The sequence below is a fragment of the Schistocerca americana genome, chromosome 7, assembly GCF_021461395.2.
Source record: "Schistocerca americana isolate TAMUIC-IGC-003095 chromosome 7, iqSchAmer2.1, whole genome shotgun sequence".
Lineage (NCBI taxonomy): Eukaryota > Metazoa > Arthropoda > Insecta > Orthoptera > Acrididae > Schistocerca > Schistocerca americana.
This window is the reverse complement of record NC_060125.1, coordinates 8,760,454-8,786,289: the sequence shown is the minus strand read 5'-3', so window position 1 is coordinate 8,786,289 and position 25,836 is coordinate 8,760,454. Positions and strand designations below refer to the sequence as shown.

The window sequence follows — 25,836 nt, the reverse complement described above, 5'->3', positions numbered from 1 at the left end:
CCTATCCGAGAGGTGCCCTCTTCGCTGCCATTCTTAATCAACTTAACCTTTTCATCTTTAACACAGAAGCACCCATGTTGCTTTCAGACTCGTCGCACTCCTATTCCCATTTGGACCTTTCCTTCTTCACTGCCCGTCCTGCACATCATCTTGAACGGTCCGTTCTTTCTGGCACCTACTCAAGCGACCATTTCCTGTGTGCTATCCATTTGCTGACTCCTACCCCACCTTCGTGCACATCGAAATGGCAGCACACTAAGGCTGACTGGAGACTTTACCCCGCCCTGGCGACCTTCAACGAACATGATTTCCACAGTTGTCACAGGTGGAATTTCTTACAAACATTATCCTTACCGTCGCAGAACATTCCATTCCTCACACTTCCTCTTTACCATGCTGTGTCCCAATCCTTTGGTGGACTGAAGCCTGCTGCGATGGAATTCGCATTCTTCAGGATAACCAAAAAGGTAACTGAACTTCATTCACTAGTTCTTTTAACAGTTTCACCCCCCTCTTCCATCGTGTGCACCAACTTCCGATGGTTCTCTGGGAGCAAGATCCATTCCCCAATTTTCATCCTGACAGTAGCAGACAGTATCATCGTGTACCATATTGCTATCTCCAACACCTTGGGTCGCCATTTTGCAGAAATTTTGAGCTCCTCCCACTATCATCCTGCCTACCTCTATTGGAAATGGGCAGAGAAGACTCAGGCAATACCCTTCTCTTCTCAGAATCGTGTGTGTTACTGTGCTGCCTTTACTATGAGGAAGCTAGCTCACGTTCTCACTTCATCTCAATCCTCTGCCCTGGACCAGACACTGTTAATTTTCAAATGTTGCAGCACCTTTCTCTTGTGGGCAAGCACTTTTTGCTTAATACGTACAACCGGACCTGGGCAAGGGGCATGTTATTAAGCCACTGTTGTGAAGCCACTGTTATACCCACACCTAAGCCCGGTAAGGACAAACAACTTCCTTCTGGCTATCACCCACTTTGTTTACCCATGTCATGAATGGTTTTCTGTGGAAATCCCAGACTGGCTGTGTTTTTCAATTTGGAGAAAGCCTACGACATTTGTTGGGGACTAGTATCGTTTGTACTCTCTACACATGGCGCCCACTTCCTGTCTTATCATTTGTTAATGTGACCTTCCATTTTCTGTAGTTAAAGTACAACTCAATCCATGCAAGGGGAAGACTTTTAATGCCATACTGTTTTAGCTTCCCCTCACAGAATTTTTTAATCTAAACAGTCAAAGGCTTTGGCAAGATGACAGAGGGGTTAATTTCCACTATTTAATTCTACTGGAATTGAATTTGTGAGATATTATGTTGGATTCTCAGTATAGAAGCCTTTAGAGAAGTCGAACTGTGTTGTTAAAAAGTTATTCTCTGAATGGTGGTTCACCATTCTAAGTGGATTTAGGTTGAAATACTATGCAGATGAAGAGGCTTACAAAGGCTGGAATAGGCTGGTGAGATGCACCAAACCAGTAGCTGGATGAAGACCACAACAGCAGACTTCAACTCAGTTTATTGATTGAAATCCAGCTCTTGCCGAAATTAGGTCTCTGTCTCTCTCTCTCACTCTCTCTCTCTCTCTCTCTCTCTCTGACACACACACACACACACACACACACACACACACACACTCTTCCTTCTAGCTACCACTCCATCTCTCTTACCAGTGTGTTCGCAAGGTGATGGGACATATGATTCATGCCCGGATGATATGGTGGCTCGAGTCTCACAATTTTTGATGAATGCACAGTGTGGCTTTCAACACGGCATTCTGCAGTGGACCGTCTCATTATTTTGCCCATCCATGTCATGAATGGTTTTCTGCAGAAATCCCATATTGTCGCTGTGTTTTTCGATTTGTGAGAAGGCCTATGACACCTGCTAGAGAGCTAGTACCCTCCATACTCTTCACATGTGGGGCTTCCATGGCCACCTACCCTGTTTCCTTCAGACATTTTTAAAAGACTGAGTTTTCGAGGTGCATGAAGGGTCTGCCTTGTCGGACACCTTTATCCAGGAAAATGGTGTGTCTCAGGGTTCCATTCTGAGTGTCATTCTCTTTGCTATCACCATTAACCCTATAATGGCATGTCTTCCACTGGGCATCTCCGGCTCCCTTTTTTTTGACGATTTTGCCTTCTATTGCAGTTCTCTATGAACCTGTCTCACTTAGTGGCATCTTCAGCAATGTCTTGATTGTCTTTACTCCTGGAGCATTAACAATGGCTTTCGCTTTTCCACTGACAAAACTGTCTGTATGAATCCCACGAATGCTGACTGCAAATTTGTATGTCCGTCTGGTTATTTGACCTGTTGTGCTGCCATTCACAAACAGCATTCCAGGAGGTGTTTTCCTACAGGATAACACTTGCTCACATACTGCTGTTGTAAGCCAACATGCTATAGTGTGTCAACATATTGCCTTGGCTTGCTCGATAACCAGCTCTACCTCCAATCGAGCACATATTGGACGTCATCTGATGACAGCTTCAACCCATCCACAAACATCATTAACTGTCCTTATATTGGCCAACCAAGTGCAACAGGCATGGAACTACATCCCACAAACACACACACATGACACATGTACAACAGCGTATCAGCATTTACATTTACATTTGCAGTGGCTTATCTCACACTCACATTGATCTCTGATCCTGCAACGTTAATCACTTTACATACATTGTCTCAACAAATATATTCCTGGTATTTCATTACTCTACATTAATTATTTTTGGGTGTTGCAAATTTTTCCGTCAGTGTACCTGGCCTTTCTTTAACCATCCCTGGTGCAATGCAGAATTCACTTCCCAGTAGCGAGAAAATGCCGTTTTTCCAGTTTTTAAATCAGATAAATTGCCTCTTCAAACGGACAGCTGTCGTGCAGATTGTTTACTCAGTGTCCTGCAAGTTACTTGAACATATGGTTAGTCGAAGGCTGGATTGTGTCCTTGAATCCCCGGATCTTTTGGCTTCGATCCAGGGTGCTTTTCGCCAAGGGCGCTCTACTGAAGATAATTTAGTCCACTTGAAGTGTGCTATCTGAACAGCTTTTGCTCAGCATCAGTTCCTTGTTGCAGTTTTCATTGATCTGCGTGTATATCTTATGATACCACATGGTGCCATAACGTCCTTTCCACCTTAAAGGAGTGGGGCCTCCATGGCCCACTCCTGATTTTTATCCAGAACTTTCTTCCATGTCACACTTTTTGGGTACAGGTTGGTGCCTCCTGTAGCATCCCCCCCTGCAGGAGAAGGGGCTTGCACAAGGTTCTGTTTTGAGTGCCACTCTCCTTTTTGTGGCTATCAATGATCTGGCGGCAGCTGCATGGCATATGGTGTCCCCATCTTTCCTGTTCATCCACGACGGCTATTGCTGGAGGCAGAATGCAGGGAGCAATACACCAAGCACAATCCTGGGCTTTCACTCATAGCATCCATTTTTTGCCTGCCATGACCTATGTTATACATTTCTGTCATTGTGTTTTTTAGGACCGGTCTTAGATGCCTAGTTGACATGGGTTCCCCGTCTTTGTCAACTAAAGCAGACATGTAGGTCGCACCTGAATGCTCTTCTATGCTTCAGCGACACTGACCACGGTGTGGTCCACTCTACTTTGATATGGCTGTATGCAGCATTGGTGAAGTCACACCTAGATTACAGGAATCTCTCATATGACTTTTCATCAGCTTCGACATTACATCTGGATTCGATACACTATTGTGGGGTAAGACTGGTAACAGGTGCCTTTGGACTAGGCAGCAGTTCCACTATTGTGGGTTCTGCACCATCAAAAATTGATGGCAGCTGCTCACCCATAGTACCCTAACTGTCATTTCCTCTTTCCAGATACGAGATCTACCTCCCAAATCGGCAACACAGATCTGGGGTTAAGATCACCAAGTTAGAGTCTTGGTCCAGCACACAGTTTTAATCTGCCAGGAAGTTTCATATCAGTGCACACTATGCTGCAGAGTGAAAATCTCATTCTAGAAAAAGCTTTATCTATAATTCTCTTTACGTATTGGCTATTTTCTTCACATATGGGGGACATGGTCTCATCTGAAAAGTGAAAGCAAGCCTGTAAAAGAAAAGGGGGGGGGGGGGGGGCAGTTCTCAATTCTTGAGCAGTGACCCTCTTGTTTTTTTTTTTTTTTTAACCTTTGCAATTTGGGTGAGTTTATGTTCAATCCTTGCACCCAATTTACTCTTTCATCTACCTACTTTTTTTCTCGCCAAGCAGAACGATGTTTATGCCCATTGCTTAATACCTGTTTGTATAACTTACAATGCTGGTATTTATGAATTTTTTAGCATTTGACTCCGGAAAGACCATTTTTCTTTGTAGTGAGGTCTTGCCAACAGCAAATTTTCTGGATGGAAAGTCGCTCAATCTGCTCATATACTTTAAAATTTAAAAGTAAATCTAGCAATGCTAGAATGTATACAAAATACTGATATACCCATTTTCAAGTTGTTGTTTAAAGATTCGCGACTTTTAAAACTTACGTAGATTATGTTTTTGATGATAGAACTTTACTTAAGAAGTTATTAAGAACATTGTGCATATCACATGATGAACAATTGAATGACTAAAGCAATGTTATCAACCCTCATTCATTGACACATGTAATAAATTCATCAAAACAGTGAAGTTCAGAGCTGTTATAAAAATTTCTGAAATTAAAAGTATACATTGCCTAATGAATGTATTATTTTGATGTGAAAGAACACAATAATTATTATTTTTGGAATGTAATAATTCACTATGGCTTCATTTTAATTCTAATAAGTTTCGCACTGTAACGAAACATTGTCTAAATGCCTCTCTCTCTCTCTCTCTCTCTCTCTCTCTCTCTCTTTCTCTCTCTCTCTCCCTCTCATTTGTGATAACTTACCGCTGTTATTTTTTATTGGTATTGCAGTCATTACATTAAAATTGGCTATATTGATTCTGCAATTTATACTATTATGTTATTGCTAAGAATTGATTTAAAGAATAAACGTATATATTTATTTGTAAGATATTGTAAATTTATACCACTGGAACTCTTTCAAAATATTTGATTGCGTAATACTGCCAATAAATACAATGACTTTCTTTCATCTGTTTATAATTGTAATAGATGTTGGACACTTTGACTCCAAGTATGTTATACAGAAACGCAGTGATTTTTTACAAAAGGCAAAACTATGTGTTCGAAGAATTGTGGAGAGGAGGGTACGTGATGTGTTTTAAGTAGGTTATAAAGAGTAACTATAACAACAAAAACAATAAATTATTGATAAATTTATTTAATTGAATAGATAAAAAATCTACTCACCAAGTGGCAGCAGAACATACACATAAAAGACAGTGGCTCTTCCAGACAGAAGCGTTGAAGGGGAAGGAAGAAGGGTAAAGGAAAAGGCCTGGAGAGTTCCATGAAAAGGTGTAGATTTTGGGAAAGTCACACAGAACTGCGGATCAGGCGAGAAATAGAAACGACACATGTCATATACCAGCTATTATGTAAACACTGTTCAGCTTTCTACATCTGCATGACTACCACCAAATTATCAGTTAGGATAAATGGGCATAGGTGTAGTGTATATACTGGGAACTCGCAATATCCTGTTGCAGAGCATGCTCTTCAACATGGCATACGTGACCTCGGCACTTGTTTCACCACACATGCCACCTGTATTCATCCGCCAGACACCAGTTTCTCAGAACTCCGCAGGTGGGAACTAGCACTAAAACATGTCCTTGGTTCTCACCACCCACCTCACCTTAATTTACGTTAATTTCTCCTGTCTCAGCTATTCTTCACTGTAATTACTCTTTGCTTCACTCCGTTTTAGCTTTCTACATCTTTCATTGTCTTTCCCGTCTGTTTTCACTGCCCCCTCCCACAGCTGTTGCATACAATACACTTAGCTTCTCACTCTTATTAACTCATGTACAGTTTTAGTAGTAATCTCTGTCTTGCATATTACCCTGTCTTCCACCTTTAAGCTCTCAGGTTTCCGAATCTTGCCCGATGCACTCCCCAACAATTAGTCTCTCCTTCTCATCCTGTACGGTAAGTCACCCATGACCCATGTTTCTGGGTAACTTTACCAAAATCTACCCCTTTTTTTAGACCTCTCCAGTCCTTTTCCTTCACCCTTCTTGCTTCCCCTGCAACCCTTCAGCCTGAAGAAGGAGTCACTGGCTCCAAACGCTTGCCTATCACAACAGTGTTTTATGTGTGTGTTCTGCCATTGCTTGGTGAGTAGATTTTTTATCTATCGAATTAAATGATTTTATAAAGAGTACCTGTGTGTGATGTTTTTATTGGTATACAACTTGTTATAAACAAAACTTATTTTTATCATTTAATATGTTTCCAGATATTTACCAGTGGTAAAGATGAAATTGGGTTGATTGTACTTGGTTCTGACAAGACACAGAATCCACTTGGTTACCCAAATGTGAGTGTGGGATTTCCTCTTGCACTGCCTACATGGCAGATGATATCCTTTGTGGAGAAAGCTTTACATGAAAGTGAAATAAAAACAGATTGGATAGATGGTGTTGTTGTTGGCATGCAAGTCTTGAAAGATGAGCTAGAGTAAGTATTTAAAGCTGTCTGTTTCATGGCATTCCTGGAACATGTTCCAGAATGTGTGTTACACAAATCACAGTGACATAGTTGTGACTTTATAAACTTGAATCAATATGTTTTTGTAATGAAAAAGAAACAGAAGGCACAATACCTGCAGAAATAGGAATTTTTTTTGTGTGATTTTACTGTATGATGTTTTTTACAGTTTTTCAGTTCAATAATTAAGGAGGTATTGATACAAGGCTTTGCCAAAAACCCATCTGTCACCTACAATTCCAGCCCTGTCACTGGCATTCCGTACCCCACAATATGACTGGGCCACTATGAAAGCAGCCACATCATTGTCAAATTCACTGAAACTACTGCATAGCAATTTGCTTGAGTATGGCTGCAGTTGTGGTCTTCTGTTTGGTTTAAGCACTGCATCAATACCTTCTCTTTATAGCACTCAGAGGTCGCGATCTGCGACTGTTTTTACAAGTGGCAAGAGAACTTTTCCTCTAGTTGCTTGTTTTGTCACTGAAAGATGCAAATATTTTAGAATGTAGTGCCCTATGTATATCTGTTAGAATAGCCACAAGGTCTGAAAGTTATTTTCAAATGATTGAGCTCTTCTACAGAGTATTGAAATTCACAGATACTTCCAACCTGGTCCACCAATGTCTTACATACTCCTCTTCCTCCATGGATTGTTTCCAGCATTTGGAGATGAAACATTAGGAAGCAAAACGTGCCTTATAACCAAAATCGAATGAACATATAATTAAATTAAACAAAGATGTAATGTTGCACTCTCAGGTAAGACTGATCTTGAATGCAAAGCAAAAGTGGAAATTAAATGTACGCTGCAACATTCATCTCAGTTTTTGTTATTGAAATTATTCACAGTGCCATAGGGAGAACTGAGTTTATGTGTTTTATAGAGTCAGATACACACTGTGGCACAGGGTGCTGTCCGTTATTCTCCTGACTATGATGTCCAGGAATGGTAGTCTTCCTTCTTCTTTGGTCTCCGTAGTGAATTTGATTTTGTGGCGTGTGGAGTTCAGATGTACAAAGAAGTCAAGAAGTTTGTCTCTTCCATGAGGCCAGATGACAAGTGTGTTATCCACATAACAGAAGAAGAAGAAGAAGATGGATTTCCATTTGGATGACATCAGGGCCTCTTCCTCGAAGTGCACCGTAAACATATTCACAATCTCTGGTCAGAGTGGGCTGCCTATTGCGACTCCATCTGTTAGCGGGAGGGGGGTGTGCCACGAGTCAGTGAAGTGGGAAAGTTGACCAAGTAATATGCGTGACGTGTCATACCTCGACCGATATTGAGAACAGAATAAAAAATTCAGAGGCATTACTTTTCAGCACTCCCATGCATATTCTGTATGCAAGAAAGCCGGTTTCTCATTCAGAAATTCTATTTCAGTGTTGGTTGTGTACACAAAGACCGTGTTAAGCATAATGGAAGAAGGAGAAATGTTTATCAGCATTCCAGATTTGGCAGTGGCAGGCTCATGGTCTGGTGAGACTCTGGTTTATTGTTTCACTATATTGCTGCTTGCATTGCTCAGAATCTCATTTTGTGCGAACATAGATTTGGTAGGTTCAGGAGGGCCATGCTAAATGCCTTGCAGGGCCTCCGTAGTGCCATCCAACTAGCACCTGAGAGGGCAGACAAGTGTTCGCTCATGCGTACATGATCCTGCAGTGAAGTTGTGTACATTTAGTCAGGAAGTGGGCTTGTATACAGTGAGACAAGTATCCACAAGTATGCCACCAGTCGCCAGCCACCAGTCACCAGCCACTACAGTTGGAGAACTCTGACATATGACATACAGTTGAGTAGCATGAAATGATGTACCCACGGCTGTAATCCAACCTCGATTTGATATCCAGTGTGATGAGAGCTGTTCTGCTGTTCCAGTTTCAATACTGAAATTCATATATTATTTTTATGCTGTCCTAACCAGACTGGACTGTGGTGTCATACAGCGTAAAATATCTTACAATGTGTTGAATCAGTGATGAGAAGTGTAGAACAGCCAGCAGGGGAAAGATGTTGACAATGAGACAGCTTTTATGTAGAACAGCAGTACAGTGTTTCACAGTGCATAATGCTTCCGCAGATTGAGAACAAAATGTGTGGTTTGCTTTCATCCATTTTCGCAAACATAGCCTTGAAAAATAATGTTGACATTACTGTGCATTTCACTCTGAGGCATATTGCACTCTGAGAATGTTCATCGAATTCAGTTACTTTGTATTATATTTCAGCAACAGTGACATAATAGCAAATTGGACTGTATGAGTTTTTATGGATTATTTTTCCAGAGACACACTACCATTTCTTCAGATTTATTTAATTTGGGTATAAATCCTTTCCAGCATATATGCTGTACACAAAATGTTGAACATAAAATGTAGCTATCTGCTGATTTAACATCTTGCTGAGTATACCAGTACAATGTTTTGTTGTAACAAATAGTTCAATGTATTTTACACACTTATAAACTTATTTATACAGTTATAGTAATTTATACTATTACATTAATGTTGTACCTTAATGTTCTGGAAGATGATATTATAAGGAACGTCATACTTTTCCTGGATGATAGAGTTGTCTATAATGAATTATTGCCTGAAAAAAATCTGCACAAATTTGAGTCAGATCATAACATTTCAAATTGCTCCAAAGATAGGCAACTGAGTTTAAGTTTTCAGAAATGTAAATTGGAGCACATCACAAAACAAATAAAAGACAGTATTGTATGACTACATTATCAAATAATCACAGTTTTAATTGGTCAACTCATACAAATATCTGGATGAAATGAAATGGTGACATAGACTCACTTGTAGGCAAAGCAGAATGCAGACTTCAATTCATTGGTAAGATACTGGAAAATGCAATCAGTCTATAGAAGACATTGCTTACAGAATACTTGTGTGGCCCATTCTAGAATATTGCTTAAGTACGACCCATAACAAATAAGGCTAATGGCAGACATTGAATGTATACAAAATAGTGTAGCATGATTGATCATAGATTTATTTGATGCATGGGAGAGCATCAAGAAGCTACTAAAAATTGGAAATGCCAGACAAGTGAAGATAGGCACCAAATATATGACAAAACCCAACTTATGAAATTTCAGGAACCTGTATTAAGCGAGGTATTTAGGGATTATACAATAACTACATATGTATCACTCCTATAGGGACCATGAAGGCAAGATTAATTACAGCATGCACAGAACCATTTAAAGAATCATTCTTCCCACACTCCACATGAGCATTGAATGGAGATAAACCATAATGTGTGGTACAACAATGTACTTTGTCGGACAAACCCACAGTGGTTTATACAGTGTGCATGGAGACATGGAATGAGTTGACAGTAGCTGGGTAATGGTTCATATTGATTCCCATTTCCCTGTTGCAGTAGGTGATCTTATGCCTCTAATTATTTTTTCATTGCTATCTTAACTTGCATTCTCCAATTCAGTTTATTAACCCTTCTTATCTCTTTGTATTAGGGCAAATGTACAGTTAACTTTTAAGGAATTTGTATTTTCAATTTATCAACTGGAGTTTTGTTTCATATGCAGCAACAATGTTACAAATTATTTGTTTCAGTTTCTTTAGAATAATTTGCTGTTTCACAGGTGCCTTGAAGAAAATAAAAGATCTCGAAAGTGTCTTAATGACAACCGATGGCCTCATGTTGACAAGACAGCTGGTTGCCTTGCAGAGGGCAGGGCTTGACGGTCTGAACATCAGCTTAGACACACTGCAGTCCCAACGCTACAACCAGATCATGAGGAGGAAAGGCTGGAAGCGTGTCATGGCTGGCATAGATCTAGCCTTGCAACTTGAATACGAACCTGTGAAGGTATTACTAGTGCAGCTGTCATCGCATGCAGACTTTCATAAACAAAAGATATAAATCTGTTGTTAAGAATATCAATACAAGAATCACCATTTTAAAGCAGTACGCCCTCACCCTAACCCCCATCCCCGCTCCCACCCTCACCGCTGTCTCCACACTGCAGCTGTAAGTGAAGGAAGGTATATTAAGACAGAAGAAGTAAATTTTAGCTGATGATGCTAACAGTTTCGTAGTTTATACAACATAAAAAAGTATGGCTTGCAAGTTTACCAATTATTGTCAACATGAGGCCTACGGTTGTCATTAAGACACTTTTGAGATCTTTTATTTTCTTCAAGGCACCTGTGAAACAGGAAATTATTCTAAAGGAACTGAAACAAATAATTTGTAATTGGTATCTTATATTTTCCTCCCAAGAGAGCATTATGAAACTCAAGATCTTTACAGTTTCTCTTTTTTTCTTTTGTGTCTTTAGTTTAAAATAAGTATCCTCTATTGTGGTGCCATTTTGAAAAAAATACTCGATTGTTTGGAAAAATTATTCTTAATTCTATAGTCACACTTTTGTTGTATCTAAGTACTACTGGTTTCAGTAGCAAGTACCAGCATCAGTTCATCTTATTATCAAAAATTTCTTTGCAAAATAAAAGCTGACCATTGTGGCCAAGCGGTTCTAGGCACTTCAGTCCGGAACCATGCTGCTGCTACGGTCGCAGGTTCGAATCCTGCCTCAGGCAGGGATGTCCTTAGGTTAGTTAGGTTTAAGTAGTTCTAAGTTTGGGGGACTGATGACCTCAGATGTTAAGTCCCATAGTGCTTAGAGCCATTTGAACCATTTTGCAAAATAAAAAGCTTCTGTACAACTGCAAACTAGACATACCATTTTCAGGGTGCAGTTCACATCTATTGAAAGCACAACAGTGACCTTTACTTTTAGTAGATAAGACACCTACTGGGGTAAGTGACTTGATGACTGCACACAAGAAGTTGTCATTTATTCCATATGTAGCTACCATGTAGACTCACTTTTTTCGTATTTGTTTGTCCTTACTCTTCCAAAAGGTTAAACCTTGTCTCTGCAGCCACAGCTTCCTCTCTTCAGCAGTTGTCTTCATCTCCATGTGTGAAGAAAATCCCATTCATTGATCACATTGTTTAAGTAGGATGTTCTCAGTCATCCCCTTGTTTTCTTACCTACGATCTTGCCTTCAGAAATGTTTTTTAAAAGATTATCGTCTCCAGTTAAGTGTCCAGTGTATTTTGCTTTGCCCTGGCCTATAACTTTCAGTGGTTTTTTCTTCTCTCCTATTTCCTTTAATTTTTCTGTCAATGCAGCTAGTTCTTGTACTTCTCCTCCAGAACCACATTTCAGCAGGTTTGAGGCGAGCTTCCTTTGGCTTTTCTAATGTACAGATTTTGCATCTGTGTGTCAGAACACTCCACACAAAGGTCTTTACAAATATTTTGTTAATGTGGAAGCTGATATGTTTATTCAGTTGCAGCTTCTTCTTATTTTGGAAGGAATTCTTCACCTGTGCTATTCTTTTCTTGAATGCCTTGAAATATTGATTGTTTTCTTGCAAAAAGCTACTGAGATATTGAATTTCAGTTGCTTTCTTGAGTTGCTCATTGCCTGTTCTTGTGTCAGTCCTACCTCCACCTCCTTTCTTGTCTGTAGCCATAACTTTTGTCTTCTTTGTATTCATTTTTAGCTTTAGTTTTACCATTTCTAGATTTAAGGCCTGAAACATTTTATTTAGTTCCTACTTTGATTTACTATTGTGATGTCATCAATCTGCAGTGTATATGCATGCAATTAAGTTTCCATATCAACATCATGCTCCAAAAACCACCTAACTGTGTGTGGCAGGGGGTACGTCTCATGCCACCAACTGATCCCATCTGCCTTGTTCCACTTGTGAACAGTGCTTGAGAAGAATGACTGTCAGTACACTTCTGTATTATCTCTAACTTCTCAAATTTTCTTCACGTGATCATTTCGTGAATTGTATATGAGAGAAACTATTATGTTGTCAGACACTTCTCGGAAACTACTCTCTCGAAATTTGGGTAGTAAATCTTTCCGTGATGCACAACTGCACTCTTATGGCATCTACCACTGGAGTTGCTGAGCATCTCTGTAATGATCTCACAGTGACTAAATGATCCTGTGACAAAACACTCCGCACTTCGTTGGATCTTCTTTCTCTCTTCTGTCAGTCCTACTGGGTAAGGACACAGGGGTAATTTACATTCACTTAAGATTCTTCCTGTGGATGTTAGTCTGGCATCTGCTTTTCTATTGCAGTTTTATGTGGTCATTCCACTTTAAGGTTGCTCTGGATAGTTACTTCTAGATATTTTATGGTAGATTCTGTTTCCAGCAATTTGTCATTAATAGTGTAGTTGTACAGTATTGGATTTCTTTTCCTGTGTGTGTGTGTGTGTGTGTGTGTGTGTGTGTGTGTGTGTGAGTGATATGTTACATTTATTTATGTGCAGGGTCAACTGCCAGAGCCTGCATCATTCACCAATCCTCTGCAGGTCATTGTGCAAATTGATACTGCCTTCTGTTGTTGCTACTTTCTGATGGACAAGTGAGAGTACCTGTGAACAATATTAAGGAGCCTCTGACACTTTCTACTGGATCATTTATATTCATTGTAAATGTAATGGTCCTATCACATTTCCTTGAAGTATTCCAGAAATTACCTTTTGATTCTTGTCATCTTTTCTTTGTTGTTGTTATTACTTCCTTGATGAAAATATTAAGGAAGTAAGGTGATAGAAGGCACCCGTCTCTCACTGCCCTTCTGGTTTTCCTTCTTTCATATCCGGTTCAGTACTCTGACTTTTGTATATACTCAAAATTAATCATCTGTCCTTCCACTTTGGACATTACTTTAAGGAATGATGATATAATGGTAATCTGTTTAATAAACAGTATTTTAACGATACACTTTGCTTTCCAATCATATAGTGGCTTGATGATGGAATTTGATACTGAAATTAGTAATCATTAGACAAAATAAAAGTGAAGCTATAATAAAAAAAAGTAATATTTTGGATCATGTCAGTTGTTGTTCCAAACAACAGCATGTCAGGAATAGGTTCAAATGGCTCTGAGCACTATGCAAGTTAACTTCTGAGGTCATCAGTCACCTAGAACTTAGAACTAATTAAACCTAACTAACCTAAGGACATCACACACATCCATGCCCGAGGCAGGATTCGAACCTGCGAACGTAGCGGTCACTCAGTTCCAGACTGTAGCGCCTAGAACCACACGGCCACTCCGGCTGTCCAGGAATAGGTACTAAATTATTTGTCCGCTGATGACTTCACAGCTTAGAACACTAAAACGCAAATGTTAATTGTTTGTTATGTGCCCTGGTAGAGTTCACAACTGTTTACAGCTCACGATTGGTTGTTGGAGATTGGGCGTTACTCACATAGTGTATTTAGTGCACAGTGCAGAAAAAGGCAGTGTCCAGAAAAAAAAACAAGTGTAAAGGAAAAAGTTTCATGACAGGATGTTGTGTCACCATACTTGGAAGACAATTATAGCCAAAGACAGAAATTTAAAAGAAACTGGCTCATTTGAGCTGCGGAGACCTAGTCGAGGATTCTCAGTGGATGATTGTTAGCACAGTAGAATTTATAAAGAGACAATGTCAGTTCATGTGAGGGAAGGTTGATTGGTAAGTACCTATCAGCTTTCTCATAAAACTCACAATTTGAAGAATACACATCAAGGAAAAGGTAGAAGTCCAACAGTGTCAAATCTAGACAATAATATCGATCATCCAGCAGTTTTGCAAAATCCCCAGTTGTACTTACTTTACTTACTTACTTACTTACTTACTAACTTACTCAGATTTGCTGTGTACCATACAAGGAACTGGTTTCACAGAGTTCACTCGATCAGCTGCCAAGTTCTCACCTTCCTCCAAGTTTGTGTCCATGCATTGAAGATTCATTGCAAAAGTTCCAGGTGTTAAAAGGTCTTCCTGTACATCTGTATCTGTCCATTGATTTCCACAACAGTGTTGATTTTGGGATTCTTCCACCTTACATGCGTAGAACATAACCTGCAATCTTCAGTCTTCTTTCAACAATAATTACGTGCAGGCTGTGTAGACCTCGTATTCTCAGCACTTCATCGTTTGTAACTTGGTTGGGTTAACATCTTCAGAATTCATCTCTAGCATTGTTGGTGAAAAATATGGAGACTGTGTGCTGATTTTACTGATATTTTCCAAGTTTCACGCATATAAATGATAAAGGAGTACAGTCAAAGCTTTGTTGACATATTACAGACCTAATTACCATATGGACTGATTTTCCAGTTCTGCTGGTGATTTCTGCATCTGTGACCTCATTATTACATATAAAGCTACCGAGATATGGCAATCTGTCAACATCTTGTAGTATCTTCTATTGCACTGTAATCAGGGAAGAGACGAGTAATTTCCACTTACTTTGCACATTCTGTTTGTGCAATTGAAAGGATACCAAATAAATTAAAAGGGTGGTGCACAAAATATGTCAAAACTCAGCTGCAGAAGCAATGAAAAAAAGCATGTCAAAATTTAAAAGAATGCAAAATCTCCAAGATTAGCGATGTTTTACTGAAGCTCGAAACTTAGGGTGGGTTTCAGTGCAAGATGTGTTTAATAGTTCCCATAGTGAAACTTCATTTTGAAATCTGGAAGAAAATCCAAAGAGGTTCTGGTTGCATGTGTAGTACACCAATGGCAAGACACAACCAATACCCTCACTGCTCAATAGCTGTGGTAATGTTACTGATGACAGTGCTACTAAGGCAGGGTTACTAAACACGGATTTCTGAAATTTCTTCACCAAAGACAACAAAGTAAATATTGCAGTATTCAAATCAAGAACAACTGCAACTGTGAGTAACTTAGTAGTAGCTCTCCTCAGTGTAATAAAGCAATTATGTTTCTTTCAGAGAATGCTGATACAATAGCTCCTTTAGAAATCATATATAGCTGCTCATTTGATAAAGATCCATACCTAGAGACTGAAAAGTTGCACAGGTCACACCAATGCTCAAGAAAGAAAAGAGGAGTAATCTATTAAATAACAGACTCATATCACTAATGTTGATTTGCATTAGGATTTTGGAACATATATTGTGTTTGAATATTATGAATTATCTCAAAGATAATGATTCATTGATAAATAGCCAAGATAGATTCAGAAATATCGACCTTTTAAAACACAGCTAGCTCTTTAGTCACACAAAGTAATAAGTGCTGTCGACTGGGGATCTCAAATTTATTCCATATTTGTAGATTTCCAGAAGACTTTTTGAAACAGTTCCTCACAAGCATTTTCTAATCATATTGTGTGCCTATGGCGTATTGTCTCAGTTGTGCAACTGGATGTGTGGTTTCCTGTCAGAAAGGTCACAGTTCATAGTAATTGATGGAAAATCATCAAGTAAAACAGAAGTGATATCTGAAATTCCTCAAGGAAGTGTTATAGACCACCTGCTGTTGCCGATCTACATTAACAATTTAAGAGAGAATCTGAGCAGTCCTCTTAGATGATGCTATCATTTACAGTCTTGCAAATCATTTACTGTCTTGTAAAGTGATCAGATGATCAAAATGAACTGCAAAATGATTTAGGCTACGTATCCATATGATGCAAAAAGTGGTAACTGACCTTAAATAATAAAAATTGTTATGTCACCCGCATGAGTAGTAAAAGGCATCTACTAAATTTTGGTTACATGATAATTCACGCAGATCTAAAGGCTGTGAAGTCTACTGAATACTTAGGAATTACATTTACAAATAACTTAAATTGGAATGCTCACATAGATAATGCGGTGGGAAAGCAAACAAAAGACTGTGATTTAATAGTAAAACATTTAGAAGATTAGGATTACTAAAGAGACTATCTACAACTATACTTGTCTGTCCTCTTTTGGAGTATTCTGCATGGTGTGGGATCCTTACCAGATAGGACTGACAGAGGACATCATTTAAAAGTTCAAAGAAGGGCAGCTCATTTTGTATTATTGGCAAACAGGAAAGTGCACGCCACAGATATCGCATGTGAATTGGGGTAGCAGTCATTAAAGCAAAAGCAATTTGCTGGAGCAGGTTCTTAAAATTTCAATCATCAACTTTCTCCTCCGAATGTGAAAATATTTTGTTAGAGCCCACTTACATAGGGAGAAATGATCATTGTAATAAAATAGAGAAATCAGAGCTTGTACGGAAATATTGAAGTGTTTGTTTTTCCTCAAATGCTGTAGGGGAGTGGAATGGTAGATAAAGAGGTTGAGGGTGGTTCTCTGAACCCTCTGCCAGCATTTAATTGTGAATTACAGACTAGTCATGCAGATATAGATTATGTAGATAGGCTTTCAATATTGTGCACTGATTCTCTAATTTTATACATTGCTCAAATACTTTCGTGGCGCTTTGGAGTGACCCCTTTAAAATAACACTTTACCAGTGTTCTTAATATGTATTTTGGTAACCAGGTTGATAAGAAGTTACAACAATACTCTCTTATTACTCCCCAGTTTTGGGTTTTGTTAATGAACAAAATCGCCACAGTGTTCCATAACAATTACGGGCTGAAGTTTCCTGCTGATGGAACCAATATGATTTTCTGTGTTTCTGAGCATACAGGTTGTGTACGCTGTTTGGAGTCTGGTGTATGCTGAATCAAATGTTTTTATTGTTGTGATCTTCCATCTGAAGATTGGTTTCATGGAGTTGACCATGCTAGCCTATCCTGTGTGACCCTCTTCACCTCTGCATAACTACTGCAGCGTACAATAACTCGAACTTGCTTACTGCAGTCAGTTTTTGGTCTCCTACAGTTGTTACCCCCATTATATTCACAGAGGACCACATATTGTGGAAATTGCATATTGTAATGTAGGATGCAATAATAACGTACGGAAAGTTTCTGTTGAAAATTACGAATTATTTAGGAATAAAGGAGATGGCTCACCAAAAGGCAGAAGCACTGTCTCATCGATAGGCACATGAACAAAAGATATGTAGAATGAGATTTTCACTGTGCGGTGGAGTGTGCACTGATATGAAAATTTCCTGGCAGATTAAAACTGTGTGCCGGACCAAGAGTCGAACTTGGGACCTTTGCCTTTCATGGGCAAGTGCTCTACCATCTGAGCTATCCATGCACGACTCACAACCCGTACTCACAGCTTTACTTCCACCAGTACCTCGTCTTCTACATTCCAAACTAAAAGGTACGTTGCTTGGCGAGCTTACAGAATGCACTTTCTTTTTCTAGCTGTAGGGAAAACATGCGCACGAGCACACACACACACACACACACACACACACACACACACACACTCACACACACACACTCACATGCGCATGCACGTCTCCTTATTTTGTGGTCGCTCAACTGCCAGCTCTTTACTGGCCCACGGTGAGTGTTCTGGAGTGAGGTGGGGCTTTAGAGTGGGGTAGGATGGGGTGGGTTGAGGCAATGTGAGGGATGGAGAGAGATGGGAGGGGTTTGGAGGGAAGCATTTAGTGGCTCGTGGGAGAGTGGGGAACCATCTGTGGGCTAGCTAGGGGTGCAGGTAGAGGGGTCAGGTGACAGACAGCTGGGTACTCATAGACTAGGGTGTGACGTGAGATAACAGCACACAACTAGCTGATTGCGAGGGGGGGGGGGAGAGGGGGGGGGAGGGGCGTGTGTGTGTGTGTGGGGGGGGGGGGGGAGGGGGATGGGAGTTAACTTGGATTTAGACCAGGAAGCAAAGGATGTGCTGTAAGTATGGCTACAAAAGTTGAGTATTCTTAAATAAGATCAGCTGGTGCCAATGTATTGGAAAGTAACTGGCACACAAAGTGCAATTGTGGCTCCTTTTTCTTTATGAATTTTAAATAGTCTGCAGAGCAAATTGAATTAGGAGGATCAGGCATTTGTGTGGGTCTAGGAAAGTAAATTGTAGGGCCAGATAAAAGGCGCGCAAGACAGGAGGGGTACTACTGCTCATCACTGCTGTATCGTGCTACTAGTACGTGTCTGTGTGAGTGCACCGAGAGTGGTGTTGCCGTACTTGCGTCTTTAAATTGGTCACCGACTGATCATTGCAGGCTGGCTGCTGGAGGCCGTCTCAGGGAGCCAAGCGTGCCGTGCGGTCCCTGCCATGCCATCTGCTGGCGACTTGCACATATGTAAGTGTGGAACAGTGCTGACTGACTCGCTGTGTGATTCTAGTTTGTAATGTGCACATCAGCGTTCTGTGTCTTGTTGAGTCCTTAGAGGCATATTGTTCGGAGGTTATTATTAAAGCCATATTTGTGCGACTTGGATCACACTTCAGTATTACTTGGTTAGTACATCACCACAAACATAAGGACCGGGGATGTACATGCTTTGACAGTTTGCTACGTCTCTTTCTTCTAGGACTGACATGGTAGCTGCCTTGCATTTCTTAATGACTCTGACCTTGTCAACCACAAACCGAATCGTAGTACAGTCATGATTTCCCTGAAGAGATTACATGACAGCAGAGACTTGTAAAATTGTGTTACCCATTTCTCTAGCCAGTGAAGATTCAATCTATACCTTCAGATACAGTGTCATGTAGGAGTAGAACAGCAAGAAATACGTAGCTCCTCTAACAGTAATGACAGTTTATCACCTCCCAACACTACATGTGCCAATGTTTCAGTGCATTTTTGAATATGTTTGTTGACAGATTCATCAACACAAGAAAAATTTATGATCTCAGTAGCATCTTATTTCTTAACTTATACTTTACTATTCATCAGAATCTTCATCGCTGCTCTTTGATTCGTCAGAGCTCCCTGCTGTACTTTGCTTTATTTCATAGTCAGAATTAGTTGAAATACCACCTATCGTATTTACTCAAATCCAAGCCGCACTCAAACCTGAAAAATGAGACTCGAAATAAAGGAAGGAAAAAAAAAAATTCCCGAATCTAAGCCGCACCTGAAATTTGAGACTCGAAGTTCAAGGGGAGAGAAAAGTTTTAGGCCGCACCTCCAAATCAAAACAAAGTCAGTCCATTGTAATATGAGACACAATTTAGTTCGAGTGAATGACGATACAGCTACAGTAGTTTGGTTCGAGTCGTAAGCGTAGCACTTAAGCTGTACCAGGTAGCCATTGCTATGCGTCAGGCGCTCCGTCCGTATTTATACTGGTACCCTTCCTTTTTCACGTGCTTCATCTGGTTTGAATCGATTGCTTATTTTGCTTTGATCTGATAAGTGCCATTTTCCTTGTTATAGGCGTTTATGTCACTCTAAGCTGAAAATGCATTACTGTACTGTGTCATGCATTGTTTGTTGCATTCTGATAGTGCGTGTTTGCAGCCTTTCGTCGCTCGCGGCATGGCTTGCTTTTGTGCACGCTACCGCCGCTTACAATTAAAAAAAAAAAAGAGAGAGAGAGGGAGAGAAATTGTCTCATTAGCGTAACAATGGCAAGAGACTACTATTTCTTGTTACTTACACTGCTGCTTTCTTTGATAATGATCAACAAGAACCAAATAATAGACTGCGTATGATAGAACATGTTCTGAACGAGAGTTAGGCGAAAATTTTTCTCCATTTGAAAATCTTTGCGGCCGCTTCTTTAGTACATCAAATTCTGAACAGAAATTAGAGTCATCTTAGATATAAAAATCTAGTCAGTTGCCATGCTTCATTTCTGACTGTATCACTATTAGGCATAAGAATAATATGAATATAAACATGACACGATACGTATATTCTTCCGCATTTGCTGTTGTCTCACTCTAGTTTCGTAGTTTATTAGGCAGACAGGATTTAAATAAGATAGCAGCAAACACAAAAGAATACGTGGCAAAATGTTTGTATTCGTATTACTCTTATGATGAAGAGAATACTGCATGTGATTCACATTTCGTCAGGTTCCTATTAGCAACCATCTCTTCTCACAGGTAGGAAAACATTCAGAACGTAGAGTTGGCCATATTGACAAACATCCCAAACAGTCTTGCCAGTCGGATTTTCGTAATACATTGAAGTTCTGCTACATTCGAAGATGAACAATACGGAATTTGTATTTACTTCTTTGGATAATGTATGAAAATTGTCTTCCACCTTTTTTTTTTAATTTATTTACTGACGCAGAGGTTTTGGCGCCAGTATTTATCTTTGTGCCTATGAAGCATGCCTGTGTAGCGCTACATATATTCGACGGCAGAAGTTAGTTGTTTCAGCACCTACTGACATTTTTCAGAACTTCCACTTGCTTTGCACTCGATTCTAAGCCGCAGGCGGTTTTTTGGATTACAAAAACCGGAAAAAAAGTGCGGCTTGGATTTGAGTAAATACTTCTTAAGTATTATCTTTCAAGTCAACACCTGCTAATCTGTGAGACCGAAATGATGAGCCATACTACTCTATTTCACTGTGCCTGTTTGTTTCATTTGTATAACATTTTATTCCATCATAGATGCTGCACTTACAGTTTCATATATGCATTGCAGCAGCAGACACAATAAAAGTAGCAATCAGCAGTGCTTAGTTTGTTGAATGGGTAAAAAATATGCCATTGTCCCAGTTCCACATATCCCCAAAATTTGATTCTGCCAAATTCTGTACTCTCTGAAATCGAATGTTTAATCCAAAGATGAAAGTGAACAAGTTTGATGCAGTATTGCTAATATTGTTTATTAAGCATCTTGCTGAATGAAGAGCATACCGTGTCTTTTCTGAAAGGTTTGGAGAAGTAATGCACATACCAGTTTTCTAAAAACTTACATTGAGATTGTGCTCTCCTTCCTCTTGTAAAATTAGTAGAGCCCTTCGGATTACTCCACAATATGCCTCTTGGCAAGGTGGTAACGACAGTATTATGAAAAGGATAGATTGGCACTCACTGTATAGTGTAGATGTTGTGTTGCTGGCAGGGGGGGGGGGGGGGGGGGGAAACACCACCTATTAAACACGTAAGCTTTTGGTGCAAACCCCCCCCCCCCCCCCCCATTCCCCCACACACACACACACACACACACACACACACGCGCAAATGCAGATCACACATACATGACCACTGTCTCTGGCTGCTAGGGCCAGACTGGGAGCAACTGCGCATAATGGGAGAAACAACGGTCATGGGTGTGTGTGTGTGTGTGTGTGTGTGTGTGTGTGTGTGTGTGTGTGTGTGTGTGTGTGTTTTGTCCACTTACGAAGAAGACTTTCTGATCGAAAGCTTACTTGTTTAGTAGTCTTTTTGTTGTGCTTGTCTGTGACCTAACATTTCCTGTATACAGTGAATAGCAATGTATCTTTTTTATAATATGGTCATTATTCCAGCCTAGATTTTCTATTGTTTGTTTCCTTTTAAGACCTTATAAAGACAGTTACTGACAATTTCTTTTTTTCTTATTGGAGAAAAGTAAAACCATATGGGGGCCAGACGTAGATTGTAAATGAATATGGAATAGAGTATTTTTATTCTCCCTGTATGCAGTGTCAATAACGTCACCTCACACACTTCGTTTCTGGCAGCACCTCCTTCTCAACACATGACTGTCCCCCACCACCTCACCATAGTCTTCAAGTTATATCCTATAGCACTTCTGGGTGGACAAATAGATGAAGGATGTAGTTTAAAACAGTATAACTAAACTTAAAAGTCAAACTGCCCTTTTATAGAGACTGCCATCATTATTTAAACATACTAAACAACATCAAAACAGTCAAAAGAAATTTTTTTTCAAAAGAGCAGAAAATTGTAGTGAAATTCATGAAAGGATTGTTTTAAATTGTTATATCTTAAATCAATAAGTATGTCAGCATTTCCCAGGATTTTCTGGCTTAATTAAGACTAGGTCATGCCACCACAGTGGTCAGACAGTGGACTTGCCTTCGAGAGAACAACGGACCCGAGACCCATCGGGCCACCAAAATTTGGGTTTCCCTTGATTTCCCTAATTGATTTAAGGCAAATGCTGGGATGGTTCCTTTGAAAAAGATGACATTCGGTTGAGGAAGCTAATTTCTGTGGCAGGTCTGATGACACAGTGCTGGTGGAAGCACGAGTATTTCAGAGCACACCAATCATTGCACATTGTTAAACATAGGGCTCTGCTGTAGACAACCCCTGTATGTTCCCATGTTGACAACACTGTTGAATTACAATTTCTGTGGCTCAGGAGCATTGAGATTGGGCAGTGAATCAATAGAAATGTGTCATCTGGTTGAATCATTCGTGTTTCGCATTACACCTGCTTGACGGTTTTGTGCACATACACTGTCAACAGAGTGAATTGGTGCTTGAAAGGTGCACTTTGCTACAGACTTAGGCCAGTGGGAGCAATATTATGCTATGGAGGACATTCACCTGGTGTTCTATGGGTCCTGTGGTAGTAACTGAAGGCTCCATAACAGCTTTGTTCTGTGTGAACATTATTGTGCACTGTCTGCACTCTGTCCCTAATGAAGGTGACATGTTTCAACAATATGACTTTCAGTATCACGAGGCCAGAATCAAATTCACCCCTTCTGAATCTGATGGAATACATCTGCGATGATATCAGATACCAGTTCTGCACCCAGAAACCACTGATCTCCAATTTATGGGAATTACATGACCTGTGCTTAGACATGCGGTGCTGCATAATGCTGGGAACATACCTCACATAATGTTGGGAACATACCTGAAATTTATTGAACTTGTCCCACACAAAATCACTGCTGTATTGTGTTCCAACAGTGGACAAACACATTATCAAACAGGAGGTCATAGTGTTTTGTCTCATCAGTTTATATATTCAATGCTTGAATGAAAGGTGTGCTCTTTTCCTTTTTTCTGCCATTGCGTGTATGTGTAAAGCAGGATGTTCTACCATATGGGCTTGTTTATATGAAGGCTGTCAGTGTTACTACCTGCACAGATACTAAATGCTCCTTTTGTGAAGACCTTTTATCTTGAGAACACTTTTAACTTTGTTTCACAAATGGCAGCACAGTTTCAAGAAAGCTTCATAATTTAATGTAATAGTTAAAATAATACCTTCAGCAAAAGATGTGTGCGTTGGAGTGGGAAAAAGGATTGGAGATGTATGTAGTTTAATTTTCTTAAATTGTTAAGAAGGTTAACAGTTTGGCATGCTAAGATAAATTCCCACATTCTCTAAAAAGAGAGAAAAAGATTAATTTAACAGAATCAGTGAGGTATACAAATATAACAACAGACTTGTAGAACCATTATTTTGTAGGTTAGATTAGATTAGATTCAGCTTTTGTTCCAAGACCCAAAACATGAGATGATTCTCATGGGTGAGTAACATGCCAGAAAGTATAACATAAAAAATATAAAACATTTGAATACCCTGATCATTTGTCAGGAGATTGTCAAACTAGGTGAATACAATACAAACTGTAACAGCTAATATTTTCAGAATTGATACGCTGACAGACCGAAACATTGTTATGCACTATTCATAAATTTATCAAACAAAAAGTACATAATCTTGACTGTTATGACAAAGTGCTCTCAGAACTGAAATCTAACAGACATTCTTATTTAAGCTGGCCTAACAGCCACTGTTAAGATATTCATGTATAGAGTAGGATGAATTGCCTATCAAAAAGTCTTTCAAACTCTGTTTAAACCATGCTTTATCTGATACCAAGTTTTTAATGGTGTCTTTCTTCCACAGATAAATTGTGTTGTAATGCGAGGTTTTAATGAAGATGAAGTGTGCAGTTTTGTGGAGTTAACAAAAGAGAAAAATGTTGATGTAAGATTTATCGAGTACATGCCTTTCAGCGGCAACAAATGGAATGATGGGAAGATGGTCTCCTTTAGTGAAATGCTCCAAATAATTAGAAAGCAGTGGCCTGATTTTGATCCTCTTCCCAATGGGCCCAATGATACCTCAAAGGTACGTGCAGTATTACATATGAACATACATTGAAAATAATTTAATGTTTATGACTTACTACCGATCACAAGAATACTTCACATCTGCTGGTGGTATGAGAGATGGACTGGTTTAGTTACATATTTCTCATCCCATTCAGTAAGTCTGTCCTGGCCTGGGTTTCTCTGCAGCTTCTCTGCAACTCTCCCCATTTCCTAAACCTTGACAATCCTTTTATTTCTTCCCTTTTCCTTCCCCTTCATTGTTTCTGCCAGAAGAAGAAGCCACTGACTCCAAAAGCTTGCACATTTCCATAACTTTAAGGGGAGTTAGAAGGGGAAAACGTTCTTTTTCACTTTTTTGGGTTTTTATCTGATTATAAAATTTGCAATTCTCCAACTAAAATGATATGTATATTACTTATAAACTTGTGTGGGAAGTATTTTATTTTATTTTCTAAAATATAATCTACACCAGTTGAAAATGTAAAAATTTTTACATGCATTACGTCAAGACCTAATAAAATCGGTAATTTCTTATATACAGGGTAGTCCATTGATTGTGACCGGGCCAAATATCTCACGAAATAAGTGTCAAACGAAAAAACTACAAAGAAAGAAATTTGTCTAGCTCAAAGGGGGAAACCAGCTGGCGCAATGGTTGGCCTGCTATAAGGCGCTGCCATAGCTCAAACTGATATCATCTGTGTTTTTTTTAAATAGGAACCCCATTTTTTATTACATATTCGTGTAATACGTAAAGAAATATGAATGTTTTAGTTGGACCACTTTCTTCGCTTTGTGATAGATGTCACTGTAATAGTCACAAACATATGTTTCATAATTTTAGACGAACAGTTGGTAACAGGTAGGTTTTTTAAATTAAAATACAGAATGTAGGTACATTTGAACATTTTATTTCGGTTGTTCCAATGTGATACATGTACCTTTGTGAACTTATCATTTCTGAGAACGCATGCTGTTATGGCGTGATTACCTGTGAATACCACATTAATGCAATAAATGCTCAAAATGATTTCTGTCAACCTCAATGCCTTTGGCAATACGTGTAATGACATTCCTCTCAACAGTGAGTAGCTCGCCTTCCGTAATGTTCGCACATGCATTGACAATGCACTGACGCATGTTGTCAGGCATTGTCGGTGGATCACGATATCAAATATCCTTCAACTTTCCCCACAGAAAGAAATCCGGGGATGTCAGATCCAGTGAACGTGCGGGCCATGGTATGGTGCTTTGACGACCAATCCACCTTTCATGAAATATGCTATTCAATACTGCTTCAACCGCACGCAAACTATGTGCCGGACATCCATCATGTTGGAAGTACATCGCCATTCTGTCATGCAGTGAAACATCTTGTAGTAACATTGGTAGAACATTACGCAGAAAATCAGCATACATTGCACCATT

General features: G+C 39.5%; 1 protein-coding gene across 1 annotated transcript in view; it reads left to right on the top strand.

Moving 5' to 3' along the window:
• The first annotated feature begins 5,116 nt into the window (after window positions 1-5,116).
• The window catches only part of LOC124622202 (molybdenum cofactor biosynthesis protein 1-like), a 59,806-nt gene continuing 39,086 nt past the window's right edge, over window positions 5,117-25,836 (top strand). Inside the window, exons 1-4 of the mRNA XM_047147851.1 lie at window positions 5,117-5,245; window positions 6,400-6,620; window positions 10,248-10,503; window positions 24,200-24,424. Coding sequence (XP_047003807.1) covers window positions 5,117-5,245; window positions 6,400-6,620; window positions 10,248-10,503; window positions 24,200-24,424 — 831 coding nt within the window. The remainder of the gene's footprint in view (window positions 5,246-6,399; window positions 6,621-10,247; window positions 10,504-24,199; window positions 24,425-25,836) is intronic.